The 14,302-nt window shown below is 34.9% G+C and overlaps 1 protein-coding gene across 1 annotated transcript in view; it reads left to right on the top strand.

Moving 5' to 3' along the window:
* LOC124539343 (paired box pox-neuro protein) overlaps window positions 1–14,302 on the top strand; it is a 63,481-nt gene that overhangs the window by 28,063 nt on the left and 21,116 nt on the right. Inside the window, exon 3 of the mRNA XM_047116706.1 lies at window positions 13,715–13,935. Within this exon, the coding sequence (XP_046972662.1) occupies window positions 13,715–13,935 (221 nt within the window). The remainder of the gene's footprint in view (window positions 1–13,714; window positions 13,936–14,302) is intronic.

The raw sequence follows: 14,302 nt of genomic DNA, 5'->3' as shown, positions 1-14,302 counted from the left end.
TATTAAAGATATGTTGTATTCGGTCATTTTAAATCTATATATATTTATACGTATATCGTAACCATCGATCGTGTCTAGTATTGATATGTAATAACTAATAACATATAATATAATATATGTTGTCATGTCCATATAAACCTTACGTTACCCTCCCAATGCGGTTAAAATCAAATGAGCCTGGCATCAGATCGAATTTTCTAGTTCGGTGTTTACAACTGTATTACAATCTTATATCGTAAGCTTTTATATTTTATTGTTAATTAATTGAAATGGAAAAAAACCGATATTTTGTGCGGTCGTAAAGTCAGATTAGGCAATGGTGCGAAATGATTGAATTAGATCAATTATATCCTTAAAATTAATCTATGAATAAATTTATATCATTATGGAATATAGAAGCTTATAAAATAAATGTTTAGAATATTCCTTGTTCTCTTTTTAAATTATTTTAATTATTCATAAATTTTTTATCGATTTCAATTTTAAAAATCGAACACGTATTATTCAAAAAATTATTGCTTTTTTTTTGTCCTTTTAGAGTTGAGACTATATCGTGATTCATATTGTGTAACGTGAACTTTATATTCGATTTTTAAACGTTGGGTAGTGTAAAGTCGATACGACAGTTGTCGTATTGTGAATGTGAAAATGATGACTTCTTAGTTCACGTTGCCACGTGTGGCAGTAGCTTTATAAATGCGTCTCGTTTTCCCTCCACTTGATCATGCAGATGTGTTCGATCACTTATAAGGCAAAGGTTAAATACATTACCGAAAACGATAATTAAAAAATACATGAATAACATTGCAAGCACATTCATTAGTTACCTTCACACTACTCACACAATAGTACTAAAAAAACTAAAATATTGCTTTAATTACTTAATGTAATTATATCAAATGTTCAATAATACATCTTTGCTTATTTCGAATAAAATATATAGTTAAATGTTAACAGAATATATTTTCAAAGCAGGTTGTATCACCCGTGTTACATAAGCTTTCAAATACAAATACTATTTTACGCACTATTTTAAGCGTACCGCGTGGCTTTACCTTACATAAATAAAATTTTAACAAAAAGAAAAACCGACTTCAAACAAAACAGTATTTTAAAACAAATTAAAATGCATTAAAAAATAATAAAAATAATTGCATATTTAACATATTTTTGAGAGTCCTCCTAGGTAAAATGAAATGAAAAATTTTAGACTACTTAAAAGTCGATTTACGATTATATAATGTAGTTATAGTTATTGTTATATTTGGAGCCGGTGTCAGCCACAGGCACACGCTTCAACAATCAAAAGAAAGAAGCGATACGAGCCTCTTGATTGACCCAGTATAATATCGTATAAAAGGTAATTTGTAAGAAACATTTTTTAAAGTATTCTCGTATTGTTTTTTGATAGGTATAGTATAGGGTTGGCTGACACCGACTCCAAATATAGCAATAATTATAACTACATTATATAATCGTAAATCGACTTTTAAGTAGTCTAAAATTTTTCATTTCATTTTACCTAGGAGGACTCTCAAAAATATGTTAAATATGCAATTATTTTTATTATTTTTTAATGCATTTTAATTTGTTTTAAAATACTGTTTTGTTTGAAGTCGGTTTTTCTTTTTGTTAAAATTTTATTTATTTTTTGATTTTAAGTGAAGCTGATGTAGACTAACATTTTTTTCTTAATATGGATGGATTAAGAGTGCCGTTTATATGAATCAGAAACTACTTCAGGGACAATTTCAAAAGAAACTTTCGAATAAAGCAAAAATAGACTTTCGAAAATGCGGCTTTAATACGTCATGCGCCATAAACTACAAGGTACCACCCTCGAATGAGCTGTAATCGACCTCAGTAAAAAAACTTTGCAAAAGAGCTATTCGTATGCTATGTCGTACATCATATGACATCACATCATATACACAAAATTTGATTAAAGACAGAAAGAAATTCTGCCCCAAATCGCATCCTAACTGTAAGCCGTTTAGGAGTTCCGTCAATACATAGTATAAAACAAAGTCGCTTTCTCTGTCCCTATATCTTTAAAACTACGCAACGGATTTTGTTGCGGTTTTTTTCAATAGATAGTGTGATTCAAGGGGAAGGTTTGTGTATATAATAAATGAATAATATAGTAAAGAAACACAGACAATTTTAGAAGTTTGCAATGTGATGTCGTAAATAAACAAATTCTTTAGTATATTTAGTATCAGTATTGCACCCGTGAGAAGTCGGGGCGGGTCGCTAGTTGATTATAATATTCGATTATGACAATTACATGAACATAACCACGTTCCGGAAGGTGATTCAAATATCCAAGTAACCCATAAATAAAAGATTCGACCGAGTATTGCTAATGTGCTCCTCAGAATTGTTCCGTTCCCTCCCGTTCCCTTAATTTGTCATGGATCCTGTGCTCAGAACCTTACCAAACTTTCACCAAACTATCCTTAAAGTATATCCTTTATAATAAAAAAAGAATCATCAAAATTGGTTAACGTGATTTTGAGTTATTCACCTATTTGTCGCGCATATACATAATGCAAATTTAAGACTTATGTCGTTTTCATACGGATATCATCATCGGAAAAAAATTAAAAAAAAATGGGACCCCACGGGAAGCACTACCTTTCAAACAAAAAAAAAATTATCAAAATCGGTCCACCCAGTAAAAAGTTATGAGGTAACAAACATAAAAAAAAAAAAAAAAAAAAAAAAAAAAAATACAGACGAATTGATAACCTCCTCCTTTTGGAAGTCGGTTGAAAATAACATTCCATAGGTATCTATTTTGACTATTTTGATGCTGGCTCCTTGTACTGCCGCCATTTTAACCGTTTCACACCCTCTTGGCACTTATTTTATAAAAGTATGTTCGACTTTTCAATGACGAAAGTCTAACTCAAGTATTTTGTTATAAAATATAATACAAAATACAGTTTTTACTAAAAGGTAAATTTATAAAGAAAACAATACACTCGCGCAAGCTTCGGTCCGCCATGTACGTTCTTCGCTCTTCTAGGCACATGACCACTCCCCGAGGAGTAGATTACTCCCAGTAACTCAACCCTATTGTTATTTGCTACAGGCAGGTTTCCTCACGTTATTTTCTTTGATGAAAGAACAATTGTAATCACAAATAAAGCACATAAAAATCTATAGCGTTTGACAAATTTGAACACGATTTTTAAGAACCACGTATTCCGTCCGTTATGCAATGGATGAATACTCTCATCTGACCTCTGTATATTAATAAAAATACATTTTTTTATCGGCTTTACTACAATGTAAATAATTGGAACATATGCAATGTTCTATCGGCGGCGTATTGTCAAAGTATGAAATAGTTACTTATTCTCAACGTGCGCCACGGGCGGTGAAGATCAAATATAATTTGCGTTCTTACGAATCATTAAAAAAATTCATTCAGTATAACTAAGCCCTAGAACTTTGATCTGATAAACAAACACGGTATCTACTGCACAGTGGCCGCTGATTTTATCTGTGAATCTTATCTTTATCTCATATTTAAATATCTGTTAAACGAAGCGTCATGTCAACCACTTTCGACTTTCACTAAATCAAAATCTTGACTATATAGACGAGTTATCTGCTTTGACTAATTTAAGTTTGTTGTTTTTATCGATAATGTATCGATTTACATATTTTAATTTATTGGTCATTTTCAATTTCCTTTTTTACACGCGGAAAACGTAATTAACGATGATTATGTATTATTTATATATTTGTGTTTGTATTAAAAATAAACGTTTTACAAATGTTATAGTTGATTTTTAATCATGGAAAAATAATAAAGAATATCACATAGATAACTCCGTACGCAGGCTCGCAGGTTTAATCGAATCGAATTAAAAAAATTACATTTAAAAGATAAAGTGTTTTTTTACTTATCCAAAGCAAATTGGACAAATACTATCCTTGATAATAATGTCTCCAAGAAGTGTTTTACAGATTTTTCAAAGATACACCAAATAGGAAGGTTTTTAAAGATTAGAAAGATCGTTTACATTATATGTATTACGCATATTATTCAATGTTGTCGTTAAATAAAGTCTTGTTCATAAGTTTGAATTTATTTTTATTTTGTTCAAGTCAAGACATTTTAAAGTCTACCTCCTTACTGGTGTCATGTATTTACACCACATCTTCTCAATCTTGCGACTCTGTGGTGTTAATTGGTTCTCTGATAACTCATGAGGTTCATACACCTTTGTTGCTTTTGGCTTGCTGAACTTTAAATCTTCATAATCAACTCCATGTCTTATCCAGTTGACCACGAAACCCGATCCTGGAACAGAGGTGTTGCCAGTTACAAAATTGTTCCGCATTTAACTTATAACCAGGGCCGCCGTAAGCGGGGGTGCGACGCGTGCACTGCACGCGGGCGGCACGTCCAGGGGGCGGCAAATTGAGCAATACATCACGTACCTAATTCAAGTCATTATTATAATTCCCACAAATCCTTAAGTAAAATAAATTATTCAAAGCATCGAAAAATATCGCACTCAATAAAATTAAAAGTCCGTCGTCTGTTATCCTATGAAAAACAATACTGTCGAAGTTAGGAGAATCCCCTTTAGCTTCCTTATCAATTGGTAGATTAGGTATCCGTTACTTTTAGTAGGGCGTTGTCGTAGGGCGGCTTGAAGGGTATCACGCCGTAAGTTATATTGGTGGTCGCTCGAAATATCAGAGCTACGGGCACCGTTAAACCGGGCGCGGAGGGCATACGTTCACTGTCGCAGGCGCAACGTGCTCAACGCAAACTTAGAGGTACACCTGTGGGCTGCACATCGTCAGTTGAAAAAAGAGTTAGAAAAGGCGTTAAGTAAACAGAGAGCAAAGGGGCGCCCCTATCGTGGTTTGCGAGGGAAGCTCCGAACATACGGCGCTCCTGTTACGGAATAACTACTGCCAGATCTCCTGCGATTGATCGGGGAGCTATTTCCGGGCGGGTCATTCAACCATCGATGCCCTAAAACACCCTGAAGACCCGGGCAATGGAGGCGGTGGTCAAAGGGAACGTAGTCCTAACGGTATCACCGGACGTGGCGAACGACTTCAGTAGTCTTCCTTTCTTTTTTTCTTAATTTAATTTACGGCATCGACGGGCTCATAGGCCCATGCCTTTTTTATATTTTACATTTATACACTTTGGCGTTTTATACTTTATATTTTTACTTAACATCAGCAGATATTCGCTAGACTTCAAGCTCGCCGTCATCCTTTCGAGACCATAGGACCATTTCGATATCACGAGTTGCCTTCCTCAAAAGGCCGTTGGGGCATACCTCCAGGATCAGGTGATCCTTTGGGAGGGGGCGATGGACGACTTGTCCGGCGTTTGAAGTTGGTTTGACTGGCTCCTGCGGGCACCGACCTCGCCCGGGATGGGTGTGTTGTGTCACGGTGACGGGGCGAACCTTTCAGATGGCGGCCCTAAGGTCGGAGTGTCGCTCACGGTGGATCGAATCGAGATGCTGGTCTTGATAGTTTCTCTAACTAAAACGGAGGGCCTTCTAATCCACGGTCCTTGCTGAGGTCTCCTCGAGGAGCGTCTACCGCCCTCCAAGAGACGGCAATTAAGGCGCAGACACATATGAAGGATCAGGGCCTCATCTCAACTCAGCTTAAAGCTCATCAATGCCAACGTAGGAGGACCTCCTAAGCCAAACACCTTGCCTGCGTGCGCTCTATGGCATTGTATTTTTTATTTATTGTAAATAAATAAATCTAATCCAATCCAGCCCATTTCCGGTCACTGCTGGATATGTCCAGTCCTCTCCAATTGCACGTCACTGAGATCGTTCTTGGGCTACTCGCATCCAGCTCCTACCAGCCGTCTTGCGTAAGTCGTCACTCCACCGTGCCCGAGGACGTCCACTACACTACGTTTGCCGAGACGCGGTCTCCACTCTAGAACACGTTTTCCCCAACGGTTATCCGTTCTGCGACAAATATGGCCCGCCCACTGCCACTTCAGCTTATTAATCCGGTGGGCTATGTCGATGAATTTGGTCCTCTGGCGGGTCGCCTCATTTCTTCTGATGCGATCCCGCAGAGAAACGCCGAGCATAGCCCTTGCCATAGCACGCTGAGCGACTTAAAACTGGTGGACCGGCCTTGCCGTGAGTTTCCACGTTTCGGCTCCGTATGTCATGACGGGTAGGACGCACTGGTTGACAGAGTCGGATTTAAAGGTCTGGAGGCCCCCGGGCCACAAAGTAGTACGGCCCTAGACAAACAGAAGCGTGAACAACCTAATAATTATATTATCATGAATTAATTACTTTTTTTATTTCAATCAGCTTAAGCTATGATTTATTTACTTGTATCGGTAACTTTGAAAATATTAAAAAATAACATTATTATAATTTGACTATATCTCGGTATTTGTTAACTTGCTGAAAACTGTGGCCCCCACTAATGTGGAGGCCCCAGGGAAGTTGTCCCAGTTGCCCTGCCCTAAATACGGCCCTGCTGGATGAAGACTTTCTTCTTAAGGCACTGTGGGATCGACGATGTAAAGAACATGTTCATTGAACATGACCTTGGTTTTATCCAAGTTCATCAGTAGGCCGATACGCATAGAAGAATCAGCAAGCGTCTGCAAATCTTAAGTGAGAGATGTATTCGCCATTTCAGCCATTTCAGACCATTCAGCGTCTTGAACATATCCTCCATTGAATTAGTAAACAATTTGGGGGAAATAACGTCCCCTCGTCTCATACCTTGATGCAATGGTATGGGATTTGTTTGCTGATTCTGTACTTGGACGGAAAATACACCTATTGGGTTGGACTCCCTTAATGCTTGTAACAAGGCTCTTATCTTACGGGACCGTGGGAACAGTGCTGCTGACCCGCTTCGCCGAAGAAGACCAGTAGAAGGGGTCTTCGCTATGGATGTATTCCTCCCGCCATAAGTGTCCCGGGGTTAAGGGTTTCTGTACTGAACTCCCTAGGAAGTGGAACTCCGCAGAGGTGAGCCTACCGTTAGGACGTCACGGTAGTATGCACAAAAGATTTCGTAACATCCTCCAAAAAGACAGAGTGGGTCGCTAACGTTGGTTTTTTAGCAGGTTTTCGTAACATCCTCCAAAAAGACAGAGTGGGTGCTAACGTTGGTTTTTTAGCAGGTATACACCCCGCCCCCCACCTCATGTAGAGGAATAGTGGTATGCGTTTTTGCAGCAAAAAAAAGGGCGGCATAAAAGGTATTGCACGCGGGCGACAAAACAGCTAGCGGCGGGTCTGCTTATAACGTTACATAATAATATCATAATAGGTATATCAAGAAAAATGTATCTTTGGACAGATCATCTACTTGCTAGTACAAGTAAGAACGTCACGGTAGCATACAAAGCGTTGCTGTTTGCCGAAGAGATTTAGAGGTTTTACGGCTTTTTTTTTATAGGATACCTATTCTGGTCTCATAGAGTAGTCCTGGGTACCGGCGAGATTCACACGGCCACTTCACGTGGAGGAAACGCGTAATGTGTTTTACCAAAGGTACAAAAAGGTAATATAAACGTAGCAGCTGGTAAATAATTCACCGCTTGACTAAGGTCTGAGTAGGTTATGACCTTTTATCACCACGTGTGTGGCATGTCATACAAATGTGGTAGCTTTTTCTCCGGTCAAAAGTATAGCATAAAATTATTAGTTTTCGATAGTAGGCAGTACCTACTAGATTATGGATTAGTCAAACTTACGATTATAGTTCTCAATAATATCAGGTCTAAGCGTTCCAACCGTATAGAACTTTAAATTATCCACAGCAGCTTTGTATTCTTCGCATCGACATCTATCCATTGATAAAATAATACGCTCATAAATAAAAATAAATATAAACTTATAAAAATAACTCCAATACTGACAGAAAATGTCGTACGAACAAATGAAAAAATATACTTTTTCTTATCAATAATATTAATTATCTATGGGTGCACGCAATAAAATGTTTCTAAGGAGTCAAGATTATATTAACTCTTTATTTTAAATTATGTGTACACTTATTTAGATTTTTCAGTAAATAACAAAATATCTATTTATTTTTTGTAGTTGAATGAAAACAAATTTTGACAAATGTTGATATATTTTTTTATATAGGTACTTGTAATTGAAACTGTTAAAACTTTTACACCGTCATATTTTTTTTCTTACTGTAATCGAAATATTATCCAAATAACAAAAGATTTCATATAAGTATTTCTAAAGAATATAAATGCAATCAATTTAAGTAAACTTCTATTAATTAGGCAACATTTTTACCACAGATAAATTAAACTTTGTAATAAAAGTTGCAAATGTTCAAGCGGACAAAAAATACTTTACGTCAACTTGACGTTTCGAATACAAATAGGGATCTTACGAGTAACTGATGACATAGTTATATGAAAAGTTTTTCTCGTCATATGTGCGTAGTTACGGCGTCCACAATCGCAATATTAGCATTTTTGCTTCATTTATTGCGCATTTTGATAGAGTTTAGAGCAATTTTTAACGTATTAATTGGCAACATTTATTACTCTTTCTTCTACATCGGGCATAAAAGCGTGTTTTTTTACTCATAAACTAATAGTAAATGTTCTTTGGATACTAGAATGCATCCTTAATATCTATATCACATTAAGATAGGATCATTTTATATTTTACGTCTTCTATTTCATGCTTTATTTTAAATGATACATCGAAAGTAATTATTAAGATAAAATGATACCAATCGTGAAAAATAATATGAATAATCGATAAAAATAAATACTTGTCTATTGTCATTTGAATTTACATGAATCCTTCAGAATAATTATTAATAAATAATTTGTAATTTTCGTTACTTTATTCACATGTAAATATTACATCATAGTAATAATTCATTAGAAGTATTAATTTATACAAAAAAAAACGTCCGAAGGTTTCACGCCGTGAGTGATTAAACATAAATGAAGACCATAAATAAATTTATCGCTAAACTTGAAGAACGGCGCGATAACATGTAAATAATCTCGTGCATATGTTTAATTTTACGAATTAAATTACCTATTACCATAATTATGTTAGTAAAGTATTCTACTATCTATTAGCACTGATATGAATTAAATACAATATTAAAAATAATCTTCACTGTGATGTTTCATCAAGATTATTATGACAAGATTTTTTTGCCAAATCAATATCGTGATTAGTGAAATCATGAGTTTCACAAAAGTATCGAATCTTCAAATTTTGCCAAAATCCATCTGAATTATTTTATTTTTTATTTTCATTGCATATAAGCAAAAGATCAATATTGTGTGCCCATTTAATTGTACACGAATTTATGAATCATCAAACATCTTCTTTGAAAATCTTAATTTACTGCAAGTTTTATCCGAAACTATACATGTTCATATATATCTTATATTACCTACCTTCAGAAAAAATCAGTCTTTATAAAAAAAACATTTTCAACCACAGACAATATTATTAATCAAATTATAAGCCGTCCCGAATAAAACAATAAACGTAATAACATCTCTATTTTACAACTATTTTTTTATCATCGTACAGTATTCGATTTAATGATTGCTAAATTGACCTTAAATTCAAGGAATCCAAAAATCACCGCTCCCGTTCCCTAACACCGTTGTAATTGACGGAGCTATAAAATTAGTCACAAGTTGTAAAGATCGCAATAACTTGCGCGATATACGAGCGATATTCTTTCGCAAAAAATCGTTTAAATAACCTTTTACGATGCGATTGTAAAACTGGGAGCATAATATTAGCGTTGATCGGACGCGCGCAATTCACTCCGTTAAGAACATTTCCTTGAAAGGTATCGTAAACTTGGAATACATATTCAGTGCACATAGTTCTTATATAAATAAACATAGAGCATATAATGCTATACATTTCAATGCAATTTTATTTGTTTCTAGCAAACAACATTGTTCGGAATATCTCTTAGAAGCTTTCGTTTTTAAATATCGTATTGTATTAATGATAGGAAAATCGGATGAAATATGTTAAGAAGCGAACTCTTCGTTTCGATTATTATACAAGGAATATTTTATTTAAAGCTAAGAACTTATACCCTTCGACTTAAATGCCGTATAGTCTAATACCAGAAAACTTAGGTGCATAAAGTTTTAACTCAATCATATGAATGACGAATGAATTGTCCAGTCACAAGACTTTCTCCTGATTCAATAGTTTTATATGTAACACAAGAAGATTCGAGAGACTTGAAGACTTGAGAGGCATAGAACGAGTGCATCTTAACCGATGATTGCGACTCCAAACTCAGGCAAGCACCACTATATACATGTGCTTAATTTGTGTTTATAATTCATCTCGTGCTCGGCGGTGAAGGAAAACATCGTGAGGAAATCTGCATGTGTCTAATTTCATAAAAATTCTGCCACATGTGCATTCCATCAACCTGCATTGGAACAGCGTGGTGGAATGTTCCAAACCCTCTCCTTACTGGAAGAGGAGGCCTTATCCCAGCAGTGGGAAATTTACAGGCTGTTACTTTACTTTACATTTATCACGTAAGACTATTCGGGGGGAGAGGGGTCGATCAAGTCTCATGTTTTCTTACAAGGGGTTGGGAAGGAGTTTCGATAGTTGTTATGTAACACCAAAGAAATGCGCTAAGTTAAAATTACTTGATAAGGCGAGGGAAACCGCGCGATTATCAAGGTTCCCTCAGATGCGTACCTTTAAAACCTTTGTAGTCTTACGTTATAAATGAAAGGACCCAGAGACTCATAATACTCATTTTCAAATTATATTTGTTTCTATCATGTACTATCAGTTAGGTTTCTAAATTAACCAATCTCTAAAGTACACTATATGTATATTACATATAGTATAAACAAAATCAATTTTAACTAAATATATATAAAAATATATCTACAATATAATTGACTGATATATTTTGAAGAAAATATAATTAACGAATCCAAGTGTACCAAAACAAATCGGATACGTAGCGTCAATAGTAATTGGACTTTCTTAACTCCTCTTTTACAACTACCGTGACCCCACAACGCTCAAGCAAAATTAAACCTTGTAGTCTTATACTTTAGGTACATATCACAATGACAGATTATACCAGTCCAGCAAGAGCAATCGTAATGCGAGGAAAGCAATTTGCAACCGTTCGAATCGCGGTGGTTTTGAATGACAATACCCGTGAAATGGTGTGGCGGGTGTGTTAAAAGAAATAGCAATAAATACTAATCGTTGCGAACAAATTACAACTCTAACTTTATGGCATTAAGATTATAAATCGTTCGTCTCGAAATTTTTATTACTTTACAATGGACAGTAACGGTAGCCGTTAAGTTCGTAAAGGATTTAATCCTAGAATTTAAGCTGTATAGAAAATCGACTTGCTATAAAGTCTGATTAATCATTAAACTGTTAATAGAAGTAATTTAATGATCCACCGTAATGTTACGTCGAATTATATTTTCACTTACAACACAACAACAACAACAGCCTGTAAATTCCCACTGCTAAGTTAAAGGCCTCCTCTCCCTTTGAGGAGTAGATTTGGAATATATTCCACCACGCTGTTCCAATGCGGGTTGATGGAATACACATGTGGCAGAATTTAGATGAAATTTGTCACATGCAGGTTTCCTCATGACACGATGTTTTCCTTCACCGCTGAGCACGAGATGAATTATAAAGACAAATAAAGCACATGGATCAGCGGTGCTTGCCTGGGTTTGAACCCGCAATCATCCGTTAAGATGCACGCGTTCTAACCACTAGGCCATCTCGACTCTTTACTTTTTTACTCTGCAACGTTAAATAGTTGTTCCGATGAACTTCTTATTTTCTTGTCTCTGCTTTTGTTCGAAACTCTTGGGGTCAACGCAACATGATTCATCCATTATTTTTAATAAACATTAAGTGTTAACAATAAATAAATAGAAAAGACTAAAAAATATTTTAGACGGCTCTAATTTTTTAATGCTAACTTAAAAAAGGCTTAAGTACAATTTGTATTTAAACATAAGTAATAGTGGTTAATGACTTGACGGTTTACGTATAAGATTTTAAAGGTACCGCTGGGATTCGGTCGTAACTTTGGTGGCAGATCAGTGTTCCAAACAACCTGGATACCATTGGTACCACTCACTCTCTCGAATTGACATTTCAGTCAATTTCACCATTCAATGCTGATACCATTATATAGTTATAGTTAACTAATTCATTTTGGTATTTCGCGTTTTTGTAAATAAAGATATCGTGATGTTTATCAAAATAAATATAATTTTAAATTATAACGACGGAACCTATCACATAATTTACCGTAATGTCAAAGTTAAAAATCGAACACACGAAAATAATAATAATATTTATACAACGACCATAACAAAGTTCATAATCGTTGTTCAGGTAGGAACGTATAGACGTTTGCATTTGGCAATCAAATAAATATTAGTCCAAACGAGACAGGTGTACCGCAAAATAACTCAATGAGACCTTTGTTTCCAATTGACAGATAAATAACCTCTTACTAATGAACGTAAATTATGATTGTGGTTTTTTATTGCTTTTAGTTTACATTTGTAACTTTTTTGTCTATTGAAATATATTTCGTAATAGGTATTTGACATAATGTTTACGAATTCCATTTTTGGTTTTGAAAAAACCTAACGGTTCTTTTTTTAAATATATTTCATACCTGCCAGTATTGCTGTTCTGTATATGTTTGTGACACGTGCACATTATATGGAGCTTAGAGTTTTGGATTCCAATATGTGATTATAGTTAATAAGGACAAGTAGGTATATCCATTTCATAACATATTTGCGAATGAAACTAAAATAAAAAGCCATAACAATAAAATAAAAAGCAAATGATAAAAATAGGATTTTTATTAATATTTTCATGAACTGCGAACGGTCTGAAGTCGGGATCAAAAACTTTTGTTATATATTTACATATATGGAAACTAGTTAAGCCCAAAATTCTATTTGCATTTTAGCAAAAGAACTGTATGCAACTTTTGCATTTTCAAAGGAAATGTGTGAGTAAGACGTACCTATATCCTCCTTCTACGCAAGTTACTACCTACTTTACTTCTCTACCAATACCATCTCCAATTCAACCAAATGACCTTTTTAATTTATGTGTCTTATGTCCATAGAGAATTTCATATTATGTCAAAATTCGAAACTGTGTTTTATTATCAGCCCACCGCAATGATAAAAAATGAGCATACATTTGTCAGTTAATGTGTTGTCAGTTAATTCATGTTTTTATCAAAGCTGTTGAGTTTTAAAATATGTGATGAAATTCACAAACACTTTTGTATTGTATATTTTAATTATTTAATGAAATAGGTTTGCATCGTCAAGCTTATGAGCGATTCAGCCTGTTTGAAATAAAAAAGGAAATAATACGAGTTATATAATAAACTGATTTCTAATTTTTTGCCAGTTACTAGTAAGATAAAAATGATGAGCTAGATGGATGGACGTCACAATAATCTATGAATAAAACAAATCGAATATAAATTTAAAAAAAATCGAGACCATAATTCATAAGGCAAACTCAAATTAGAGTGACAATTGATAAAATCCTTTTTTACGGCTCAATTACAAAGAGTCAGATATCGTTAAGTTTTTACAAAGAGTTACGTCTTATTCGTTTATTCATAAGACGTGTCTCCTTTCCAGGGCAAGCAGGCGTGAACCAGCTGGGAGGCGTGTTTGTAAACGGCCGGCCCCTTCCCGATGTGGTCCGCAAGAGGATCGTCGAGCTCGCCATATTGGGAGTACGGCCATGTGACATCAGTAGACAGCTACTCGTGTCACACGGCTGCGTCTCGAAGATTCTGACAAGATTCTACGAGACCGGCTCGATTCGACCTGGATCCATCGGCGGTAGCAAGACCAAGGTTAGTTGAAACTTCCTTGTTAAATTGATGGTAAATACCATTCTTATTATAAACGGATATCGGATCCATTACATTTCATCGTTATTATCTCATTTATTTTACAATTAGAAAAGATTAAAATTTTTAATCTGTACAACGATAAAAAAAATTTGAAATAGGTAGCAAAAACAATACCAACTTTTTAATCTTTATTATTTCATTTGCTAAAATTATTTGTAGTATAAAAATAACAGAGCAATTTTCACACGTCGAAACTACTAATTACTTGCGGCTATAGATCACCATTTTGAGTTTTGCACTGTACGATTTATATGTCATTTTAAATTTATTAGGAAGATTAAAAACAAGGATAAAAACAAAATAAACA

Source organism: Vanessa cardui, chromosome 22 (genome assembly GCF_905220365.1).
Source record: "Vanessa cardui chromosome 22, ilVanCard2.1, whole genome shotgun sequence".
NCBI lineage: Eukaryota > Metazoa > Arthropoda > Insecta > Lepidoptera > Nymphalidae > Vanessa > Vanessa cardui.
This window is presented reverse-complemented; position numbering and strand designations above follow the sequence as displayed.